Source organism: Zasmidium cellare (genome assembly GCF_010093935.1).
Source record: "Zasmidium cellare ATCC 36951 unplaced genomic scaffold M409scaffold_24, whole genome shotgun sequence".
NCBI classification, from domain to species: domain Eukaryota; kingdom Fungi; phylum Ascomycota; class Dothideomycetes; order Mycosphaerellales; family Mycosphaerellaceae; genus Zasmidium; species Zasmidium cellare.
In genome coordinates this window covers 191,654-204,120 of record NW_022986968.1, presented here as the reverse complement: position 1 = coordinate 204,120, position 12,467 = coordinate 191,654, and the positions used below count along the sequence as shown (strand labels likewise).

Below are 12,467 nucleotides of genomic sequence, written 5' to 3'. Positions count from 1 at the left end.
AAGGATTCTGTGTCTTGTCCCTGCATCTTCTAGTGCAGATCATATTCCTCCTCACACTAAAGTAGATGCGCGAACGACCGTCTGAACTTTGTTCGCGGTTTTCCAGCTGCACGTTTGGTGGCCAAGGGTATAGACCTCATCATCGAGGACAATTTCGAATTCAGAACGGAATATCGTTTGGGACCTCGGGATCTTGACCTGCCATCGACCTTGTAACATATCCTTTTGCCCCGTCAAGACGGTATCGCGTCACTATCGAAAGTCCCAACTCGCAATGCGCTGTCCTGGCCATCGATCTTCGACATGGTGTAGTCTCCTTCAACGTGAACGCACCAACAGATCCCTGGCGTTTGATCTGTCTTTCCTTTCCAGTTCCAGACGGCGACCGTCACGTTCGTCGAGTTGGTCCAGTAATTGTAGGAGTCGCACATGGCGACGCAGGTGTCGAGAGACGATTGGTAAGCGGTGAATAGATTCTGATAATCTTCGAGGGAGGAGTTGAGGAACGTGTTGCAGGTGCGAGTGTACTTCAGGTGGGAGAGTGGGCTGATCCAGTCTTGTCCAGCTTGTGATGAGCATTCTGAGACGACAGCAGATCCAGTTGGCGAGCCAGATGCTGTTATAGTCGTCGTTATAGTCGGAGCGTTGCTGCTAGTTGTTGCAGCTTTGCAGTGTGTCTTGGAGGCCAGTATGCCCGCAAGAATCGCGGCGATGATGGCCCCAAGAAGCGCAAGCAGCAGACATATTGTCGAGATTCTGAGTCCGAAAAGGCGCTTTGACTTTTCGATATCGTTCCATTGCTTCACATCATCGACTCGTCCAGTCTTTTCATCATGCCAAGTGGTCGAAGAAGAGGCGGTCTTCATGTGTGTCTCGAGCCCAGGCTGTAGAACTTCAAGACCAGGTTGAGCCACATGAAGGCCATCTTCCGGCGCACGTCTTCCAAGATACGCAGCCATCGTTAGTTTCCCGTGATAGAAATTGGAGAAAGCTGAGAAATGGAGCGGGCGACCTTTCGATGGGTATCTGTATGTCGTCTCGATGCGCTGCTGTGCCCCATGGCATTAATTATAGTAAGCGCCGATGCTACACCTCAAACCACTAGCGATAGCACCATGTAGGCCTCTGCATTGATCTTTCGTCTGCCGAGCACATCGTCGCTTCATGATGGTTGCGCTCCAGAAAGACTACGAGACGGCCAAATGCCTGAGGAGAAGCATGGGCTTCCTTCCCCTTACTAACTGAAAATTTCGTTACGTTTGGCGACATGTTCTGATAGGCTCATGCGCCTATTGCTCCAGGGACAAAGCATTTGCATCGGGATAGTCGACCGGTGGGTCTTGCTGGTTGTTGTTGGATGAAGCCGAGAAGGAGGATATTGGAAGCAAAAGAGGAGGTTGATGTTTGGGACTTGACAACGGAGTGGACTCCGTGTCACTTCAACCAATCATACAGCGGCGGTATCAGATGAATTCTTGAACTCCAATTCTGAGCTCTTTCACATGCGAGCTCTAATGTTCGCTCTTCAACGCTGCCTCCGATTCACAACACCCCGTCTCACCATATCACGACCGACCGATACCATGGCCCAGAAACGGCCCTTCAACGAAGGCAAAAGACACTTCAAGAAGAGCAAGAAGCAGAAGACCTCGACCGCGACTGAAGGCTCAAATGAGGAGGTTCTTCTGGCCGATATTCGAAGTCTCCTGAAAGATGTCAAGCTATCCGACACTGAGGCAGTGACGGGCGAAGAGGTGGCCAAACAACTGCCTGAGATACATGCCGAAGTAGACGTGACTATCTCGGAGCTGTCGTCTACGGGAGACGGACTGGCTCTGGAGGATGGCCAAGTATACGTTATTCCATTTGCTACTCCTGGCGATGTTGTCACTGCTCGAGTCTACAAGCATTTCGAAGAAGAATCTTACTCTCTTGCCGACTTCGTCAAGGTTGTGAAAGCTGGAGAGCACAGGACAGAAAAGCCCAAGTGCCAATACTTCACGAAATGCTCAGGCTGCCAATTCCAGCACATGCCTTACTCATATCAGCTTGTTCACAAGCGATCGATCGTAGAGAAAGCCTACCGCAACTTCTCAAATCTACCTGCCTCCGCAGTGCCTACAGTCGGTGACACCATCGGATCGCCTTTACAGTATGGATACCGCACGAAGTTGACACCACATTTCGACGGCCCGCCGGGAGGAAGAAGAGACAAGAGACATGGGATCAAGGTGACTTGGCCAGAGGTACCACCTATAGGGTTTATGTTGAAGGGCACGAGGAAGACGATGGACATTGAAGACTGTCCAATCGGAACAGATGCTGTCAGGATTGGGATGAAGAAGGAGAGGAAGAGGGTTTCAGACAATATCGACTCGTATCAAAAAGGAGCCACACTTCTGCTGAGAGAAAACACGGAACGCATTGAAAAAGTTGCAGGCATGATTGAAGAAGACAAGGAGACCGAGTCGAAGGACGAAGTGATTGAGGATCGTGGCAGCTTCGTCCACCGCAAGACTTGCATAACCGATCACAAGGCTGTGTCGACAGAGTACGTCGACGACTATAGACTGGACAACCCGGCTGGCGCATTCTTCCAGAACAACAACTCTGTCCTCCCTGTTGTGACACAGTACATCCGGGACCACATTCTGGAAGACTCGCTTCAATCAAAAGAAGTGGCAAATGGATCTTCTGGATCAAGTCCCAAGATCAAGAACATGATCGATGCATACTGCGGATCTGGCTTCTTCACCATCACCCTCTCAAGCATGTTCAGCAACAGCATAGGGATCGATATATCTGGACAATCAATCGACTTTGCCAGCAAGAACGCCGAACTGAATAATTTGCCAAAGGAAGGCACACACTTCATCGCTGCTGATGCAACCCATCTATTTGCGTCAGTTGACACGGAGAAGTTCCCACCGGCGGAGACGGTAGTGGTGATCGACCCACCACGAAAAGGCTGCGATGAAGGCTTCATTCGCCAATTGCTGTCGTATGGACCGGCGAGAATATGCTACGTCTCTTGCAATGTGCACACTCAGGCAAGAGACGTTGGATGGATCGTGGGCGGATTGCCAGGCAGTGAGAAGCTAGAAGGACAGTACGAAATTGAGAGTCTCAGGGGATTCGACTTCTTCCCTCAGACGAGCCATGTGGAAGGTGTTGCGATATTGAGGAGGAAGGCAGAACAGGGAACCTCCAGCAATGGAGCGTCAGTCTCTAACACCGAATAAGGCAGCAAAACGGGATAGCCGCAGACAGAAAATCCCGATCTCTATCTACAACATTCACGGCCATTGCAAGCGCTACCACGATATGTGCGACGGGCTCGTCAGCTGACGTTTGCTGTTGGAGATCCAACTTCGAGCACCCGCCGCCGACTTGCAAATAGTATCTCGAGATCTTCACCTCGGATACTACAGCAGTTTCATATGCCTCTCAAGCTCATTCGTAAAGCGAAAGACATCATCAGGGATTGTCGTACTTGGTGGAGAAGGCACCGTGGCACCGAGCGCTTCAGCAAGTCTCAGCGACGTATCAAGCATACGGACACAGTTGGTTCGGTGCAGCCAGATATCTCGCAGCCCTACAAACCGCTCAGAAGCAATGTGACGAACCGAAGATTTCGATTACTTTCTCCAGATGTTGGCACAATCGCCATCCGTCGACATATGGCAAATGGAGGCAGAGACGCCGGTATCGACATGATACCACTGCCCTTGGAAGGTGTTCACCGCCACTAGAAATTTGTGAATGCATGTGGTGTTGACGACATGATCATTGAGACGAGCATCCGGCTGATTCTGGCAGCTGGAAGTGGCTGCTCCAAGCATCCACGTGACAAAGTCATGGTGACACACCTGGCTTGAGACAAGCACACCGTGCTTGCTGCACACGCCATATATTAATGAGCAACACCTATGTTCACAAAGATGCCTGTATTCTCGCGCGAAGAGAACTTTGGCCAGCTCAAGCACCACGAACCGGTCCATCACCCTGTCAGCCCCTGAAGAAAGCATGTCCGACCACGCACGCCACGAAGCCACAAGAGCGAGAATGCTACTCCGACAGCGAGAGCAAATGCTCCAAACCGAATCACGAAAAACCGCGGAAAGCAAGAGGACCATCCTCGAGCGTCTCAAGCCAGAAGCCGCTGGTCGATACATTCGGAACCTAATCCAGCAGAAGAAGACGGCAGACACCGAGCCGGAAGCGTGCACCATTAGCCCAGAGGAGACTACATCCGACAGCTCCTCAGCGACGATCACATCGAAGCATCTGGGACCCAGCGATGGGTCCTCCAGCACCACCACAGTGACGATCACAGAGGATCTCCCGCCGAACGAGCCAAGTCTCAAACGCAAGCGGACTGACGACGAGGAAGAAGTCGACGAGGTGGCGGAGCGGGTGAAGAGGCTCAAGATGGAGCGAAAATCACTGTGGGAGAGCTTCGACGACTCGCAGTTCAATATGCACAGCGGTCTGCTCTACGATGCCAAGTTGTGGGAGTGGTATTGGTGACTGTATCTGGGTTCAGGGGTCATCTCGGGGTTTTCGGAGGCGATTTTGCTTGAAATGCGGTGCTGATGGTACAGTTATAGAGAACAAATACAGACTAGACAAATCGCAGGAAGCTGTTGGGAATGTGTCCTTTGTTCTCCTGCTCCTGATAGCGTGCGTTCCAGATTGACGGAAAGGAATACGTCCTTCGCCTTTGATGGAATTGAAGAGACAGCTTTGTCAAAGGAATGAACAGTCCAGAAGGATATCGAGCTACTAATCGAAACGCACAAAGAAAAAGACCATTACTTACCTCGACCTCCCCTCCATCGTTCTGATCTCTTCCCATGGCAGCAACAACAAGAAGAACAACACCTACCGCAACCATGTCGTCCTCGCCCTACAACCTCCGCAAATCCTCCCTCCCCTCCGCAAAAGCCCGTAACCTCTCGACCTACATGCAAGACCTCTACACCGAAGGCCGCACCGCCAGCCCCCGCAAGAGACACAAACTCGCCAACGAACTCATAGCCATCATGGAACGAAGACGAGCCCGTTCGCCCTCAATCTCCGACGCGACGATCATGGTAGCCAACGAGATCGTCTCCGTGGGGCGTCCGCCGGAGTGGCACATCGCGCGCCATCAGATGGATCTGTTCCAGGAGTGGGAGGAGGCGATGGGGATCACGAGGGAGGACTTCGAGAGGGATGTGGAGTTTATTCCCTGGTTGGGGATTGAGGACGCGGTGCCGAAGATGATGGGGCAGTTTGGGGTTGTTGATATGGTGGGGCCGATTCAGGGGAGGAGTTTGACGGCGAAGAGGCTGGATGGGAAGGAGATGGGGCCGGAGCGGGTTCCTAGCGTGGAGGAGATGAGTTGGAGGGAGTGGAGGCGGTTGTCGAGGGCGTGTAATCTGTTGCTGGAGGCGGTGGATGGGCTTCCTTGGGGGTGGGAGATGGAGGATGCGGAGTGGGAGGCGTTCTCCAGGGCTGGGGAGTTGTTCAATGGGGATCAATCAAGGGATCTCAGGGAGCTGAGTGCTTTGTATAAATGGGAGAATGCTTGAAGTTCATGTTTGGATGGGAATTGAGCGGAGGACTCGAACGGATGGATGAAGAGGAACATCACAGCCGGTTCGAAGACGATGGCGTCGTCGTCTGTGAGGTTTGATCAGATAAGAGAGCTTCTCTTCCTACAACCAACACCTCTCTCTTCATCACATGCAACACGCCGAACGCGCGTACCGCCATCGCGTGCTGTACGCGCAAAGGGATCGTCGTCTTGCAGATGACATACCACCCATAGATGATGAGATGACGTCCTGTCCAGTCCCGGGCTCCTCGGAGCACATCCACGGATGAGTGACAGAACTACTGCTCACCTCACCTCACCTCAACATCATCAATGCCGGACTTCCGCACTGCTACTCACGATTGCACAGCAGAGCTCTCTTTAACTTTTCCTGCCTTCATGCAGACTGGGCACTTCGCGGCACAAACGGACATCTTCGATCCCCATCGTCATCGGCCTGGCTCTTCCGGCATACTCCTTGTCGAGACTTGGATGTTTGCGCTTGGTGTGTAGGCGGTCAAGAAGGATACGCCGCAGTCGAGCCTCGTTCTTGGCTAGTTTCGATGACTGTTGTGGATTTCATGTCCATACGTGGCAGTGGTGAGCGGAATACGAAATTCTCTTCTTCGTGCATCGAGATGGGGACCTGAGTACGAGAGGAAGGTGGAGTATCCCAGCACAGCCCGCCCACGAAGGATGGAGTTGTGGTACAGGGATGGGATTGTGGCTTTAATAATAAACGAGATGTAGAGGATAATTCAGTCGAGAAAGCATGAAAGTAATAGAAAAAGATAGTCGATATCCCTTTCGATAATCGAATAAGATTTTGAGTTCTACAAACAGAACAGTCGTTCTTCGAACATTCCAATTCGCTTGCAGTTGCTTTCGTGACACACACATGTGCCACCCCCCGGTCAGAAAATCACACCCTAGCAGTTCGTGTGACGTCGATGCACTTTCTCGCCGACTTGAACCCAATCTGCTTTACATTTGGGACCGCAATCGGCACGACCATTTGCCCGCGGGAGGATGCATTGACTGCTGACTGCATGAGAGATTGTCGATTGGTGGTGACGGTCATTGACAGGAAAGCAGTTGGCGTTGATTGTCGTTTGGGACGCCGGTGTTGGGATTCGCAGCACGGCGGGTTTGGTGTTTGTGCTTGGGGTATTATTGGATCGTATGGGTGTTTCTCTTCATGATGAGAGAGGTGCTTCCTGGCACATATGCCGGCAGTGTCGAGGTGGTCGTCAATCAAAGGAGTCGTCGACGAGTTGAGTGCCTCGTACGTCGTCAATCGTAAACATTACGTGGTTGTGCTCGAGTGTTGCGATGTTCCATATCCAACTCCACAGAGGCTTCGATTCAGATCGCGTCAAGGTCCTTTCATGTCTTATTCTTCTTCATGGAGAATCCCCTCAGTCTTGTCTTGATCTGTTGTGTGGGCTGCCCATAGAATGTCGAGGTTGGCGAACTTGTGGTGGGTGAGCTTGACTTGTCGCTTGCACTGGAGCTGGTGAGGCTGGTCTGCGATTGAGATCGATTGCGGGTCTCTGCGAGGACGTCGTCGAGACTGACGTTGGCCCGGGAGTAAGGCGTGTCAGAGGTGTCCAAGATCTCGACGAACTTGGAGGATGCCATTGCTGAGATCTGAGGTATAGTGGAGATCTTGGTGACTGTTTATGTTTGCGTGTAAACAGTGGCAATACGAGCGAGCTTGATGGGAAGAAAGTTGAGGCCGAGAGAAGCAGCGCGTACGGGCGAAGGACGAGATACAAATGCGAGCCATAGCAAAGGCCCCTCGCACGCAAGCCTCCCACACGATCGCATCCCGACCCGCCATGCGAAGGCCCTCATTTGAAGACCCCGTGTGCCGGGCCGCGAAAGATGCGTCGCGAACCCCTGCAGGTGACCAAATATCACTGTGCTTTTTGGAATGGTTTGCGGTGGCACGCCAGCGAATAGCGTCGACGCTGACGAAGATAAAACGCGCCACGCCGCAGAATGGCAGACGAAGGCTCACGTAGCCTTGGGCGCGGACGACTGCGGACCACGGCGCCCATGCCTGGACCTGCAGACATGACGATGACAGGCGAGATATGATAGGGAAGGGTGTTGGACGGCGGAGACGGGGAGCGACGATCGCTGGGGTCCGTCCTGGTCCCTTCTGCCGAGCCCTGCTTCTGCCTTCAAGTGCCACCCGGGCGACGCAAGCAGTTTGCACGGCAGCAGCATTGGCTTGTGTCACCGCTGACGGGACCTGCCAACCTCGACGAAATTGCATCTGTCGCAGTCGCTTGACATCTCACGAGACTCTGCGCCTCCATCTGCGTCTCTCGTGTGCCTTTCTCCCAGGCACCTGTAACCGCACGCCGTCGACGACTGAGGCGCACAACGGCCCAAACCTTGCGAACACAAATAGATCTTGCATGACTTGGCGAGGTTGAATATTGGACCCTGAGGCGACTCGCGCTCCAGACCTCTTCACTGCACGTTCTGTCGCTCAGCGAAAACCATATACAGCAGTTCTGCCAGGAAACTCCGGCCTGTCGAGACTTTCGTTGACAACATCCGTCGCCGCATGGGATGAGCGACAAACCGGACTTGGAACGCCATGTGGTTTGTTCACAAGACTTCCTCGTTCGTCAGCGTGCTCGGCCCCATGCGGTGTGGCAAGAAAACATGTGATCTTGTTCTAGGCACCTGACTATCGAAAGGCTCTGCAGGCCTTGTGGTGACGGTGCGGCACACGCGTTCAACAGTGCGCCGTCGTACGGCGATGAATTGGCCATCAACTTGTAATGAGGAAGTGTTGGAAGGGGAATAGACTGCGCATGGCAGTGCAAGAGAATCTTGCCACGCCTCTGCCTGGACCAAACTCCGCAGCAGCCGCATTCCACGTTCCGTTTGCAGATATCCGTGAAGACAGCAGCGCACTGGAGACGTGTTCAAGCGGTTGCTGTAGTTTTAATTAATGGATATGCGGACATTCTCGGTGCGGTTGGAGTCGCACTTAGCGCTCTCCGCAGGCGTGTACGAGACCCTCGATATGGAGTGCATCTTGACGCCTGTCCACAGCCTCATGACAGCGCCGGCAAGTCTCGTGGTTGGTCTCCAGACATAGCAGCCGTGTATTTGAAACGCCGGCTGCAGAGGCGTTGTTCGTTCCTGGAGTTTGGGGCACATCTGCATCTACATTCGGGGGTTTGGGCATCTCGGCCGGGCAGCGAGACCACCAACACGTTATAGGGCGAACATCTCCATCAAGTCCGTGGCCTCCCTGATCCACTTGCTTGCCGCCGACTTTGTTGCCATGGTTCTGCTCTCAAGCTACCAGACGCAGTAGTACGATCATGCGGACGGAGCAAGAGGAGGTCCGGAGCGTTCGCATGCGTGTTTGTTTGTTTGTTCTCGTGTGGACAGAGCAACCATGGCACGCTCCTCGACTCGATAATGCAGATTCAAATGGACCTTTTCGAGAACATGTCTGACATGGAACGTTGCCCTGTGTCGATGATTTCGGCATCTGAAGCGAGCCGAGGCCATCGGCAAACTTCCGTGTCCCCGCCATTCATGTCGACTTCACTTCACATGGATAGTAATCGAGCGCGAGCAATAGCAGTAAGATTTACGCTGCCTCACCTTCTAGCACTATCATATCCGTCTCGTTGCATCTAGTATACTGTCAATCATCTTCCAATCATGACTTCGGCCGCTAGAAAGAGAGTACAAGCTCTGTCTGAGCAGCTGGTGAACCGGCCGAGGAGTACGGGTACATTTGAAGATATCCCCAATATACCGCGAGTCGCTGGCGATTCCAAGGGAGCGTAAGTCAATTGAGAGATGCCGTGCATGCAATGTCATGATATCTTTTGGCATTGACAACAGTCTACTGCCAACGAGGCTACTTCACATCCACAAGCCAGAAACCTCAACGTACGCGTGCTGACATCCATGCAGACGAACTAAAGGCAAAGTCGTAATCATCACCGGCTGCAACTCGCCACTAGGTATTGGACGAGCCTCAGCCCACCACTTCGCCAACAATGAAGCCAAGGCAATCTTCATGTGTGATCTCAACACAGATCATCTGGAAACTCACAAGCGGGAGATCAACTCCCTCTACCCGGGAGTCGACATCCACCCACGACAGGTTGACGCGGGCGAGGAGAAGGGCGTCGAGGGAGTCGTCAACGAAGCTCTGGAGAAGTACGGCCGTCTGGACATCTTCTTCGCCAACGCCGGTATCAGCGTCAACCCCAAGAGCGTCCTGGATAGTTCAGCAGAGGACTTCATGGACGTCATGAAGATCAACGCATTGAGGTTCGCAAACAAAAACCCCACACCACATATCCCATCTCCCCAGAACTAATTCATCAACCCAGCGTCTTCCTCGCCGTCAAACACGGCGCCCGCGGCATGCTCGAAACCTCCGCAGAAAAGAAATACCCCGGGGGTTCCATCGTCGGCGTCGCCTCCTCCGCCGGCATCCGCTCCAACGCCGGCGCCACAGACTACTCCGCCTCCAAAGCCGCCGTCATCAGCATCATGCAAACCACCTGCTACCAGCTCTCCGGCACGGGCATCCGCTGCAACGCCATCTGCCCCGGCATCATTGAGACGGGCATGACGGCGCCCATGTACGAGTATGCGCGCAGCAGAGGCACGGAGAATAAGATCGGGCAGTTGAATCCTTTGCAGAGGGGTGGTGTTGCGGATGAGGTGGCGCGGGTGGCGTTGTTTTTGGGGAGTGATGAGGCGAGTTATGTCAATGGGCAGGCTTGGGCGGTTTGTGGTGGGCTTACGGCGGGGCATCCTTTCGTGCCGGGGAAGTTGGCGTAGATATGGTAGGGAGTCCTTGTTGTATAGATAGGGTCGCTGTCGCAAGATCTGTCATGGAAAGTTCTGTCGATGTGAAAAGGGTCCAATGGAAAACGGTGGCGTCATTGAATGTTTCGTTGGGATTGAGAAAATGTTGCAGGATAGCTGTTGCGTTATTGCTATAGCTGTGATCATACCGCGATGCCCCTTCTCATCCAACCGCCTGGACCGCGCCAGGCATAGAGCCAGATTCCGCAGGCTGCCCAGACGCACACGGCCATCGCCCAGAAAGTAGGAGCGTAGCAGCTCGTCCCATAGCAGAGTCTGTCCTCGACTACATCTGTACCTCTCATCGAGTCGTCTGCATCTGCTGCTCCTTGGTACACGCCCGAGTATATCAGTCCCCAGACTGTTGCGCCGAGAGCGGGTACCATTGCGCAAATGCCCCAGTTTGTTCCGAAATTCTCAACCCCCCAGATAACGCTGACAATGATGGGCGTCAAGCTGAAAGCCGCTCCGTAACCCGCGCCGATGAATGCCGATACAAGCCAGAAGCGTTCTCCATGCCCTTGAATGAAGCCAGATGCGAGGAAGATTTGTCCAACGGACATCAGAATGCAGAACACAATGAGGAAGGTCACCCGTGAGATCTCTAGACGGCCTTTAGAATGCTCAGGTTGCAGAGATGCCATACTGTTGGCCATAGAATTTGGTCCGCGCCGGTGCTGATGCGTGACAGAGGAAGGTGCGACTATGTCGGTCAGCGTGCCCGTTACGACTCGTGCTATGGTGCTCGTAATAGCCACGATGGAGACGTGAGTGGCCGCATTCGTAGGGTTGCCGCCTTCAGGGATGGACATTGGTGGGTAGAGCGTATCAATGATAGTCCCTAGATTGTTGATGAAGGCTTCGCCAGGACCAGTCACTAGGAAGAAGCCGGCCGCCAGAAACCACATTGTCTTGTCGGCAAGAAAGCGGCGAGTTTCTGCGTTCAGGAGCCACTCTTTCATCCGTCGTTCTTCGTCGCGGCGAGCTTTCTGCTCATCTGCTTTGCGCCGAATCTCATCATAGTCGTCGTCAGAAAGGGTGCCGTAGCCAGTCTGCTCCTGTCGCTCCCGAATAGCGTGATGAAAGAAATCACTCTCTTCTAGCAATCCGCTCTGCTCAAGCTCCTCGATGGCGTCCTCGATCAACTCCTCTTCGTTGACGATCTGGAGCGTGAAGAACCCGATGATGCCAGTGCCAAGCAGGAAGCATCCCAGGAAGAGGAAAAAGCGATGCACGTCCACGTCTCCCTTACTTCCATCTGCTCTAGGTTCGTAGAGAAGCTGGCTGCCTACCTGCGACTGCCACATGCCACTCAACCCAAAGCAAGCAATGGGCAATGCCAACGCGATGCCTTTGTACTTCCCACGCCCGAAGTTCTTGGCGCAGGTCGTAACTGCAGACAAGTACATACATGATGTTCCGCTGCCAATGAAGACGAATGCCACAATCATAACCCAGTACGGCCAACCTTCGCCGCCTAGTGACTGAGGAGGCCCGCTCTTGTAGGTGAATGCAGCGAGGAGGTAGCCCAGGCCGAAGAGTACGCCAGAGAGTAGAGAGGGAGGGCCAGGTCCATATCTGTCTGACAGCATGCCCCATATCGGTACTGGCAGGTACATCGCCAGTTCGGCAGCAATAGACACTCCATTAACCTGAAGCTGGCTGTAGTGCAGCCTGCGCTGGAACAGCGGCGCATACAGTGAGTATGCCGTGATGGAGCCCGCTCCCAGTGTATTTATGAGCGCCCATATGAAGCTTAGGTATCGCACTGCCTCTCTCTTTACCGTCTGCCTGTCGTTATCCGCGATGCCTTCTGCCACGTCTTCGAAGAAGCTGCCGGCATAGCTCCTGTCCTCGCTCTGTCGGCCACTACTCTCGCCATTCTCATCCTCTTGTAAGAGTAGCCTTCCTCCAGGATGATATTCTAGCTTATCGATATCGCCGTCTCTCTTGCCGGGGCGGCTCGTTGGCCGACTTGAAGACGAAGGCATGCCGATGTGGTAGCTGTCGTGTCGTG

At 53.5% G+C, this 12,467-nt stretch overlaps 7 protein-coding genes across 7 annotated transcripts; 4 read left to right on the top strand and 3 right to left on the bottom strand.

Annotated features, from left to right (window-relative positions):
• Positions 1–233: 233 nt before the first annotated feature.
• M409DRAFT_56226 (uncharacterized protein) lies at positions 234–959 on the bottom strand (the record flags this gene model as incomplete). Its single annotated transcript, XM_033813226.1, has 1 exon — positions 234–959. One exon carries the CDS (start codon positions 957–959, stop codon positions 234–236), a length of 726 nt encoding a protein of 241 aa, XP_033665746.1.
• A 624-nt stretch (positions 960–1,583) lies between these two features.
• M409DRAFT_24761 (uncharacterized protein) lies at positions 1,584–3,242 on the top strand (the record flags this gene model as incomplete). The annotated part of the gene is made up of 1 exon (XM_033807379.1): positions 1,584–3,242. One exon carries the CDS (start codon positions 1,584–1,586, stop codon positions 3,240–3,242), a length of 1,659 nt encoding a protein of 552 aa, XP_033665745.1.
• Positions 3,243–4,026: 784 nt separating this feature from the next.
• M409DRAFT_24760 (uncharacterized protein) lies at positions 4,027–4,530 on the top strand (the record flags this gene model as incomplete). Its single annotated transcript, XM_033807378.1, has 1 exon — positions 4,027–4,530. One exon carries the CDS (start codon positions 4,027–4,029, stop codon positions 4,528–4,530), a length of 504 nt encoding a protein of 167 aa, XP_033665744.1.
• Positions 4,531–4,895: 365 nt separating this feature from the next.
• On the top strand, positions 4,896–5,576 carry M409DRAFT_56224 (uncharacterized protein; the record flags this gene model as incomplete). Its single annotated transcript, XM_033813225.1, has 1 exon — positions 4,896–5,576. One exon carries the CDS (start codon positions 4,896–4,898, stop codon positions 5,574–5,576), a length of 681 nt encoding a protein of 226 aa, XP_033665743.1.
• Positions 5,577–6,967: 1,391 nt separating this feature from the next.
• On the bottom strand, positions 6,968–7,865 carry M409DRAFT_56223 (uncharacterized protein; the record flags this gene model as incomplete). Its single annotated transcript, XM_033813224.1, has 2 exons — positions 6,968–7,257; positions 7,340–7,865. The coding sequence occupies 2 exons, from the start codon at positions 7,863–7,865 to the stop codon at positions 6,968–6,970; spliced, it is 816 nt and encodes a 271-aa protein (XP_033665742.1).
• A 1,418-nt stretch (positions 7,866–9,283) lies between these two features.
• M409DRAFT_24758 (uncharacterized protein) lies at positions 9,284–10,423 on the top strand (the record flags this gene model as incomplete). The annotated part of the gene is made up of 3 exons (XM_033807377.1): positions 9,284–9,408; positions 9,542–9,904; positions 9,967–10,423. 3 exons carry the CDS (start codon positions 9,284–9,286, stop codon positions 10,421–10,423), a joined length of 945 nt encoding a protein of 314 aa, XP_033665741.1.
• Positions 10,424–10,593: 170 nt separating this feature from the next.
• Positions 10,594–12,441, bottom strand: M409DRAFT_24757 (uncharacterized protein; the record flags this gene model as incomplete). Its single annotated transcript, XM_033807376.1, has 1 exon — positions 10,594–12,441. One exon carries the CDS (start codon positions 12,439–12,441, stop codon positions 10,594–10,596), a length of 1,848 nt encoding a protein of 615 aa, XP_033665740.1.
• Positions 12,442–12,467: the final 26 nt, after the last annotated feature.